The 10,701-nt window shown below is 36.2% G+C and overlaps 1 protein-coding gene across 1 annotated transcript; it reads left to right on the top strand.

The window, feature by feature from the left end:
- The first annotated feature begins 2,088 nt into the window (after nucleotides 1–2,088).
- LOC121411540 (cathepsin Z-like) lies at nucleotides 2,089–9,969 on the top strand. The gene is made up of 7 exons (XM_041604325.1): nucleotides 2,089–2,333; nucleotides 4,854–5,014; nucleotides 5,559–5,738; nucleotides 6,275–6,425; nucleotides 6,947–7,022; nucleotides 7,665–7,757; nucleotides 8,034–9,969. The coding sequence occupies exons 1-7, from the start codon at nucleotides 2,182–2,184 to the stop codon at nucleotides 8,145–8,147; spliced, it is 927 nt and encodes a 308-aa protein (XP_041460259.1). The 5' UTR covers nucleotides 2,089–2,181; the 3' UTR covers nucleotides 8,148–9,969.
- Nucleotides 9,970–10,701: the final 732 nt, after the last annotated feature.

The raw sequence follows: 10,701 nt of genomic DNA, 5'->3' as shown, positions 1-10,701 counted from the left end.
TGGAATTTGAAATTTTCAGCTCGCACTTCGCGCTCGCATCATTTCTGTAGCAACACTTTTCATGATTAAATAGATGAATAATATATCCCGTTTTCAGTTCTAAACCTCAAAAGAACTCCTGCTTCGATTGGCAATAATCTTTTGTTGGATATATATCTTGTTCTTTATTGAAAACGTATATATATGATTCATGATTATATTAAGTTAGTGAAAAAAAGTGAAAATATTAAATATAAAGTATTATATGTGATTTGAAATGGTAGATTGAAATGTAACTTTTTGTTCATGTAAGCAGAATAAAAACAGTGTTTAAAACAAAAAAAAGTGTGTATGATGCGTATGTAATAAGGCCTTCTGTGGGCGTGGCCTTTTCTTTCTCCAAACTACATAATAATAATAATTCTTAGCACTTTCTGTAATTAGGAAACTAAACAATTATGCGAGCGCACTAAGCGTGAAATGAAAAGTTTAAATTTCTAATCATGAGGAGTATAAGTATCTGCATTTTTTTATATTCCGACCTGAAAACTTGACAGTTTAAACATTTCAGGGTTTTTTTAAAGAACAATACACACATATGCATGCGAGCGCAAAGCATGGGCTGATTTTTTTTTTCAGAATTAGACCTAATTTTTTTAAAATCAAGATCATAATGGGAACATTTTAATCAATATTTTTATCATGTAAGAAAATTCGGAAGAGGATATGGATCTCACTAAATGAATGATGCGAGCGCGAAGCGCGAGCTACAATAAATGTGAGCTATTTTGTAATGATGAACATGATGCGTTCCTAACTAAACCATTAATACATTCGTGTTCTTGGATGCCAGGAATTAAGCTTATCACTTAGAGAGAATGCAAAGTGTACAGCTGAAAATATATGATAAACTGACCTTAAAAGAAAACATTTTAAGGACTTTTGGTGGGAAATCATGAAGAATATATTTCTCCGATATCGAACTTATCAAATAATACGAGCGCGTAGTGCAAGCTGAACATTTTTTGACACCCTGCAGTTTTTATATTTAACAGCATGATGCGTATCTCGCTAAAACAAGATGATTTTTTAATCTAATCGCGAGTACTAGAATAATATGTACATAAAAGAAAAAAATTAATAAATGCAAGATTTATTAAAATGAAGGTAAACCCAAACGCAGTGGATCTATAGGGGATGGGCAAAGGACAAGACGAAGTAAGAATGCTCGTCTGTAAAATTGCACTTGACTTATGTTAATTTGTATTATGTTTTGAATGGAAATGGAATTTTAAAAAATCGAAAAAAAGACCTTTCGAGATCAACCCCCCAAATGAGGCGCATATTGGTTGAAAAAAAGAGTGTAATTAAAATCCATATGAATTCATTCGGTTAACGGTAAGATGTGAGGAACAGACTCAATAATACGACTTCAAATGTATAAAATATCCCAATCTTCTCCCGATTGGATGCATGATTCCTAAATTTTCTCCTAATTTTTTAAAGAAATTGTTGCTTCGATCTACTCTTTCAACCAAGACCAGTTGAAGGCCTGTATTTCTCACGAGATAGGCCTATATTTATATCACAAGCTTGAGATAAGTTTACATTCTTTTAGGAGATTATTTTTAACGATATTTGAAATCATTAAGATATATTTTATGATAAACGTAAATCGAATTTTATCCGTCTAAAACAAAAATCAATTATTTGGTTATAAGCAATAATTCTAAATCAATTTCGCAATCAGTGACTCACTGTCTGTTGAAGAGCGCCACCTAAAGACCGGCTGCGTAAAGTACTTACATCCAGCTAAAAAGAAACACATAATATAACAAAACAAAAACAGCACTACACTGAGACCACTATCTCCGATTGTTCCAGTCATCCGAAATTAGTGTCGCGTGAAGCGTCCGACCTGTACTTCTTTGTGTCACCTGACTAAAGCCCCGACGAGAGTAGTACATTATCGTTTTTTGTCTAGAAAGTAAATATGCCCTATACATACGTAATATACTGTTACAAAACAACAACCCGCCTTACGCTGTACTGATAGTCACTGCAGTAGGCCTATCGTAGAGACGATAGACGAGGATATCCCTGGATAGACGTTGTTCTTATGAGTTGTTTTCATACTACGCGACCCACATCAGGAACAGCAACGAATATATACCACACGCCTCCCGTAGGCTTACTCAGTGCATGTGCCCCTTGCAGTGCTTACACAACAATTTTCGTAAAATGGAGACCCCCAGTATAGCCCTCTGTTCGATCTTATTAACTTGTTTCGTCGTAGCTACAGATGCTTCAGGATGCTATATACCTGGTTTATTCAAGGGAAAGTGCTCAGTCAGGTATGAATGAAATATTTTATTGTTTTAACCGATATATATATGTGCATAAATGTAAATGTGTATTTATTTGAGAGAGACCTAAAATGCGGCTAAAATGATGACATACATGTAGCTCCGAGACGTATTCTGATCTTCTTCGGCAAGCTTTCGGCAGGCAATTATTTCTACACATAATATAGGCATATAGCTCCGTCTGATATCTCGATGCGCATATCTTCATAATCGGTAATCAGCGTATAATCATTTAATATGAAACCATCATCAATCATATGAAATACTGATTTGTAATCCTATTATTTTGTATTGACAGGATTAAGGCAATATCATTATCATTCCATTTAATTCATGTGTAATATACAGCCGAGTTGTCGTATCATTTCATTTAGTCTTATTATAGCATTGTCGATGTTTCTGCTGGTGTTTCTCTACGTGGTATATCATAATATCGTCGGCCTTATGCCAAAAGGGCCTAACTGCTTTTGGCCATTCCGAGATAATGGCGTTTAAAGGTTTTGGCCTCTCTAATAATCAAAAGTTTGTGGTCGTTTTTTTGCTTTTGAAGCCAATTTCGATAAACGTGTTAAGTTATTAAGTTTTACATGAAATGTGTTAAATTTATTATAAAATATTCAGAACCCCTAAAATCGGGTTAAGGCCCTTTTGGCATAAGGCCGACGATATACAGCCTAAACATGTCAATTATTGCATATCTTTATTATATAAGATTGTGTCAAATCTAATCTGGTCATCTTTCTCCCTCCCCTTTCTTCCTCTCGTTATTAAAATCATGAATTAAGAAAGAAAGAAACGTAGTATATATAGGGGAGAATGATAGTAAATACAATAAAAAACGGCGCACCCTAATATCAGTTCATGAATGAATTGCCCATTATTCTATTATTTCATATCTATCGTCGTAATAATTTATTATCACATGCACCGTTATATTGTCATTCAATATAATTCAGCGACAAAATAGACGAATGAAGTCGACCTTTATCTTTTTGGTCAATTATTAATCTGACGCGTATTGTGTACCTGTATATATTCCATACAAAGTCTTATCTAAGTGACCTTCACTCCGATTTCAAATACATGGCAATCATACATTCTCACATAAATATGAAGTATTATGAATGTAAAATAATTCATAAATATCATTTTAATCAATTATTATTATTTGAACCTATACCAATTGGCAGTTGTTGGTAAACGAAATACTCCTTCGTTTTACTTGCAATTTTGTGCATCTAAAATTCTTCACTTTTCTTTATTCGTGCACATACGGTTGTATAATTTGACACACATCAAGATTATGATACAGAAATCTTTGGCGCTTTAATTCGGTGAACACATTTTTTTTCAGAGTGAGTAGAGTGACTCGATAAGCATTATTGTGAAAATCATGGTAATATGCAGCAATAAAGAACTGAATGCATTTTTTCTAAGCGCAGCACATTAATACCCCGACATTTGCACGTCCTCTCCGATCAGGTGCTCTAGCATTCCCCCCGGGGGGGGGGGGGCACTTACATTGACGAGTGGATACCATGCGCGACCAAAAAAACACGTAAAAAGGATATCTTTTCAAGATAGGGCACGTTACGTACAAAACGTGTTAAGGGTGTCAAAAACACAAAAATATTGAAAAAGGGTATCTACTTCGCTCGAAAAAATATACGTGTTTAGGGTCATATATGCGGGGATGATAAAACGAAATCAAAATGTTTTATAAAGGATGTCCTTTTTTTCCCCCAACTCTATGTGTTTAGAGTCCGATTTACGCGAAGTGTGGAAGGTGGGGCCGTAGTAAACCAAAATAATGGTATGTAAAGGTAACACCGACGACCGACGGACCCGTGACATAACAATGAAATATCGTTGTCATGTTTAGGGGTTCATTTCAGGGAATACTTGCCAAAAGTATCGTTTTGTTTCCAATACTTCTTAAGGGGTGCATTTTCAGAATATGGAATATATTACATCGCTGTACTTGTTTAGGGGCTCAATTCTGGAATACTTGCCAACAGTATTTGTTTCAAATCTTGTTGAGGGTAGGGTTTCACATGCCAATACTAAGTCGTGTTAAGGGGTGCATTTTGAGAATAAGGAAAATATGTATTTAGGGTGCTTTTCAAGACCCCGTGGTCGCGCATGCATGGTATACCACTCGTCAGTGGAAGTGGCCCCCCGGGAGCATTCTACACATTTGCCATACACCTGGATGGAGAGTGGAAAATGTAGATAAACGCCTTCAAACGATCCGAGTGCTTCAGCGGGATTTGAACTTTGGACCTTCTGGTTCAAATTTAAATTAGGCAATGAAACTAGCGTTCCAGATCATGGGCCGCGGAATCGGGCAGCCCCCACCCCACACACACACTGACTCACACTCACCCTTACACACACTGTTTTCAAACCGTTCCGCGGCCCCTGTTAATGATGATAAATCTTTGTTCTTTAATATAAGTCTATAGAATATTATTAATATCATGCTAAATTTTCTCTGTTTTCATACAGCACTTATCCCAGACCTCACATGAGAGACGGTGTCGCCGTGCCGCCATCTTGGGACTGGCGTAACGTTGGAGGTAGAAGTTTTGTGAGTACCACAAGGAACCAGCATATCCCCGTTTATTGTGGCTCATGTTGGGCTATGGGAAGTACAAGTGCCTTAGCTGGTATGTAAAAAAAAATAAACTTGAATTCCAACAACTTGTATAAATTTTACACTTTCGATTAATTTTTTAAATGCCCCCGAATAAACTCTCTTCACTCGCCAACAAACATTAACAGTATTATGCTGTTTGTTTTAATTATAGGCGTATCATTTAAAATCAAATTGATTATTCTTAATCACGCAACCAGCGAACAAAATTCATCAATTAATTTCAAATATGAAAAAAATATGCTGACTTTAAACAAAAAAAATAGACGTTTGTCAAAATACGTCCCAATAGCATTTTCACAAGGTAACGAACAACGAAACAAAATTTGAGTGAAAGTAAAATACCTTGTTCAAGTTTGAGTGCCATATCGGAGATCGAACTTTGGACCTCCATAGTTATGGTCCAGCACCTCAGACCACTCGGCCGTGGCGCCTCTACTCATTGGTATTGAATAAGTTGAAAAGAGAGAGTTTGAATATTTTTATTTCCACCTCGATTTTTTTATTTATTTCAACCGCGATATAATTTGTATTTATTTTGGACAATTATTGCATAGATCGTCTAAATATCTTACGTAATGGTAGCTGGCCGTCAGCCTATCTGTCCGTCCAAAATGTGATCGATTGCGGCGATGCGGGATCGTGCAACGGTGGTGATGACGTGGGTGTTTACGAATATGCACATAAGAACGGTATTCCTGATGAGACTTGTAATAACTACCAGGCCAAAAATCAAGGTAAGAATTCATTATTATTGAAATCTTTCTCTTTTTTATTTTACAATTTATTTTTCATTGTGACCTTGAGATGACTCACCTCGAATTAACATTTTTGTACAGCAGCCTATAGGGGAACGAGTAACCACCCCTCCCCCCACCCCCGGTTGTATTTCGTTTATAATGAAGGGCAGCAATGTACTAGTACAAGAAAATGAAGTGTAAATATATTTTTTAAAAGGGAAGAAATAACAGAAGGGTTAAAACAGAGAGTTCTGGACGATGTAACTCATTCTTTTTATCATTACACTTTTTATTTTATCTCTCTCCCTCGCTCTCTGCCTCCTCTACCCATCTACCTTTCTTTCTCTCTCTCTCTCTTTCATCTGGACGTCACTCCCCATCTCTTCATCACTCCCCTGTCCCCTCCTTTCATTGTCATTACCACCTCCATGTTTTACCCATCTCCCTCCACCACCATCACCATCACCACACACCTTTTCTCCTTTACCCCTCCACGATCTTTGGCTCTTCAACGACCACTCCCGTGGACCCAGCCTGTGATAAGATTAACCAATGTGGCACCTGCGATTGGGACGGCAAGTGTAGTAGCATCGCCAATTACACATTGTATAAAGTAGCAGACTACGGTTCTGTCCGCGGCCGAGAAGCCATGATGAAGGAGATCTACGCCAAAGGACCCATCAGGTAATAACATCATTTTAAAAGGGAGAGGTCCTCCCCATCAAAAAATGTTGATATGAATGAAAAGTGAAAAGAATCAAGCATTTTGCTGAACATTTTTGTCGAAATCGGATGTAAAATAAGAAATTTAAACCTCTGGCATTTTAAGATTTCGCTTATTTTTCACAAAACATAAGAATAAGACAGTCATGTATTTCCAATCCTAATTATTACTGTCTTTTTGAAGTTAATCGCCTATGAAGTCTATGAAAGACAGAGAACAGAGTGTCCTAAAACTTTTGATGAAAATCCTGATATGGGTTGCAATCATAGTAATATTTAACCTCGATAATGACTCTTCACGTAACGAATTGCCCAACATACTAACAAGTGTTTTTTTCTAACTGGACCGCAAGTATGGTTCATTAGTGCAGACGGAATAAATCCCTACATAAGGCATACAAAAAATATTCAAATTGTAACTTAGCAAAGAGCATTTTCCCCCCATAAATTTCAGAGCATAAAACCCCTTTTTTCTCTTACAGCTGTGGTATTGATGCAACAAACAAGCTTGAGACTTACACTGGTGGAATCTACGAAGAGTTCAAGATATTAGCTATGGTAAGTCTTCGTCAATTTCATTATCTATTTCAGTAATGGTAATGATATCATCTTATCTCAACGGTTTAATCGCAACACCCAAACACAATTATTCAAGATTATGTTGGGGTTCATCTTCATTTATTTTAAATTAAAACGTACTATATAGACATATATTTTCTTGGTTTGGGTGGAAAGATATTTTAGATGCATGGGCGCTAATTTCCAGATTTATAACAATGTCCGCAATGCCGCTATCTGTCAAACAAGAGTAAATTACTATAATAAATCACGCACTGTAATTTCTACAAAACTGCACTCTCCCAACTATACAGACTAGCTTTACCAACTTTCCTACCAGTTTTCCGTCCATTATGCCTACTTTCTTAAAAGCCAAGTCCATCCCAACAACTTGTATGATTTCAATGAACAGAGAAACTGATCTCTATTAAGCATATAACAAGACTAAAGATTTCATAAAAATCAGGTGTAAATAAAAATCCTATCACACTGACGATTGTGTTATCAATAAACAAAATCTGTTTGTCATCAAAATAGCCCAGCATTTTGGGGCTAAATCTCAATTTAATGACCAACTAATTTAGCTTTTTACTTTCATCACCAGGAAATAATCATTCTCCTGCTTTTATTTTGATTGTTTAGTCCAACCACATCATCTCTGTTGCTGGATGGGGTGTTGATAATTCGACTGGAACCGAGTACTGGATCGTGAGGAACTCCTGGGGAGAACCATGGGTAAGCATAGTTTCATTTGCTCTTTTTGTCGTGATTATTTGGTTATCTCTAAACCATATTGTCTGAGGGCGTAGTTGCTTTATTGGCAAAAAAGAGAAAAGGATGCGTTGTACCACAATTTTCATCTCCATCTTTTACTGAATCTCTTGCATGCAGTAATGAGGATGATGACAAAAATATTGGATTGTAATCAATTACAATAATTGAACGTTTTATGAATATTTTAACAGGATAAATTATAATAAATCTTTCTAAAAATCTTATTTGATTTTAAAGGGAGAGCAAGGATGGTTCCGTATCGTAACTAGCAAATACAAAGGAGGCGAGGGAAACTGGTACAATCTCGGGATCGAAGAGGAGTGCCGTTATGGAGACCCCATCTTACCGTAATCATCGACCACCAATCGTTCACCTCAACTCCGACAATTGAATATGACTCCTGAGAGAGGTCGATGTGTTGTACCAGTGAATTCTGCTATGAGGGACTTATCCAAAATATGATTCAACATACCAGTGTAATAGATTTAAAATTGATTTATTTTTCTCTCAATTTTATTTTGGATTGGTCCCTATCACATTACTATAGATTTATTTTCAATCTAAGATATTTAGAGAGAAGGAACTCAAAGCTAAATACGCCGTTGGACTATATATTCTGATTAAAAGTTAAAATGACTAACATGTTAGTATATAGGTGTCCATTCCCTCCTAAATGGGGGGGGGGGGTATCGAAACAAATCTCTATTCTCTTATTTTACAAATATTTGTTAGACACAATTTTTACTAACAACCGGCTCTTATATAAATTCATCCAAGAATGAAATTCTGAAGAGAAATCACTGCGCATTGTTCAGTGCCAGATACATATATCAAACTGATCGAATGCCCTTTGCATAAAAGTTATTATTATGATTACTTTACCATTTAATGGTATCTTTCATAGAATTCTTTTATTTCGATTGTCTGCAGAGCAAGTTTGCCTTGGTGGTTACCATCGGATTATAAAGTTACCTTACCATAATAGTATATTCTATGTAAGGGGATCCTAGTTTATCATTTGGTAAAGCAACACCTACACCTCCCCTTGTAAACGTAAAGAAGAAGGCCCCAGTTGGGATTAAGCAGACGATCACTCCAGAATAAGTTGAAATAATATCCAAACATTTTCTTTGAAGTTTTATTGATGCATGCAATTAATATTGAACATTCCTTGCCTCAATTTCGATAGTATCCAATTATTGGACATAGTTGTGGTGACAGATGGTTTCATTTAAATATACAATTGTTGAGTGCATGAATAATTGGGTGGTATTGTGCAATCCAAGTAATTATTTGTTTTCAAAGAAGGAAATATTAATAGCATGATTGGAGTTCTTCGCAAGTACATTTCTGTTTACATATCGGTGTATGCGCACAGAGGCCTCCAGATTTCAGCTCTCGTAAATCTGCTTTATATATTATGCAGTATTATGAAAGGATAGCTTTGCACTTATATTCCAATTAATGAATATATTTCATCAGTGAATTTGGATGGATAAATTCTTTGTTAGGAAAAGAAAGTATTTTTGTTCAACGATTATTTCATATGCAATTACTGTTGAATTTCAACATAATTAATATCGTTTCCCTGTCACATTTTTATGTCTTTCCCACCCCCCCCCTTCCCTCTGTCTGTCGTTCTTCCTTTTGTTTTTATCTTCCCCTCCCTTCCTTTATCTTTCTTACCATTTCTCTTGCTCCCGTTCCCCCTCCCTCCCCTCTCTCTTCCCCTATTACTCTTTCCCGAGTCTCTTCTTTTCTCTTTCTCTCTTCCAGTCATAAATTTGTATTACCTACCTCATGTGTATTTCTTCGTATCTCTCATTACAGCTATAATATCTTCCATTTCCTATGTTTTTGTATTTCATATTATGAAACAGATCTGTACAAAAATTAAAAGCGAAATAATATTGAAATAAATTTGTAAAAAAATATCAGATGACAGAAAGTCCCGTGTGTACCTTCTTTTTTTTATTGGGGGTGGGGTATATATAGTGTCTATTCATGTGAGTAATGCTACAATAAAAAAAACATACACGCTGAATGTATAGTGCAATAAAGGGTGAAATCTGCCATTATGGTTTGGAACCGTTCAAAACCATCTTTGCGAATTCGGAGCAATGTGTGACATCCTTGAATTTGGTCATTAGGCATACACTCGAAACAATATTTTTAAAAAATAGGAATGTAAAGGCCAAGTTTTAGATAAAAAGAGATTTTACTGTGGTTGTGCTCATTCGCACTTGCAAATAATTGCTGGCTGATTTTCCCCGAATTCCGTCACGGCTCACGTTCATTGAACAAAACTGTTAGATGCATGCGGAGGGGGGGGGGTACGTGTTATATAGAAAGCAACAAAGAAAAAAAAGAAGGACAATGATTCAGTAAGTTTATAATCATAATAAATGTTTTGTGTCATCGAAACCTGTATCAAAAAGTGGTCATCATTATATCATTGTTGTACATCCTCATTAATTTAAATTACAATGCCGAAGGATTATGAACATGACGTGAATGGAAAGTAAAGTACGGAAACGTGTATTGTGACGATCATATTTAAATATAAAGCTCAGGCGGGGGGGTATTCTGAAAAGTCTCGTAAGTTTCCACTTAAATATCCTTTTAAGTTACCCATTTAATGGAGCGCTAATGTACCTCCAAATTCGTATTCTGAAAACTCTATTAGCGCTCAATTAAGTCCCTTTAGGCCACTCCCCTACTGAGCCGAATTAACCAATCAAATGCGCTCTTACAACGTAAATTTTTCTCCTAGCGCGCAGTGTCTCTTCACCCCGCTCTTCACTTTGCTGCCTTGCAGCGCAGCGCCCGGCTGCTGCAGGTGCACTGCACCACGATCTTGATACAAAGAATTTTTGCTGAAAAATAATGCTTAAGCATATTTGCA

Source organism: Lytechinus variegatus, chromosome 3 (genome assembly GCF_018143015.1).
Source record: "Lytechinus variegatus isolate NC3 chromosome 3, Lvar_3.0, whole genome shotgun sequence".
Classification (NCBI taxonomy): domain Eukaryota; kingdom Metazoa; phylum Echinodermata; class Echinoidea; order Temnopleuroida; family Toxopneustidae; genus Lytechinus; species Lytechinus variegatus.
The sequence above is the reverse complement of the archived record's forward strand: the minus strand, read 5'-3'. Positions and strand labels throughout refer to the sequence as shown.

What these genes read in the sequence shown, in the direction of transcription:
- LOC121411540 (XM_041604325.1), top strand. Translation starts at nt 2,182, where the DNA reads ATGTGCCCCTTGCAGTGCTTACACAACAATTTTCGTAAAATGGAGACC. An exon ending in AGTTCAAGATATTAGCTATG is followed by an intron (nt 7,023 to 7,664) that starts GTAAGTCTTCGT and finishes TTGATTGTTTAG; the next exon opens with TCCAACCACATCATCTCTGT. An exon ending in ACTCCTGGGGAGAACCATGG is followed by an intron (nt 7,758 to 8,033) that starts GTAAGCATAGTT and finishes TTGATTTTAAAG; the next exon opens with GGAGAGCAAGGATGGTTCCG.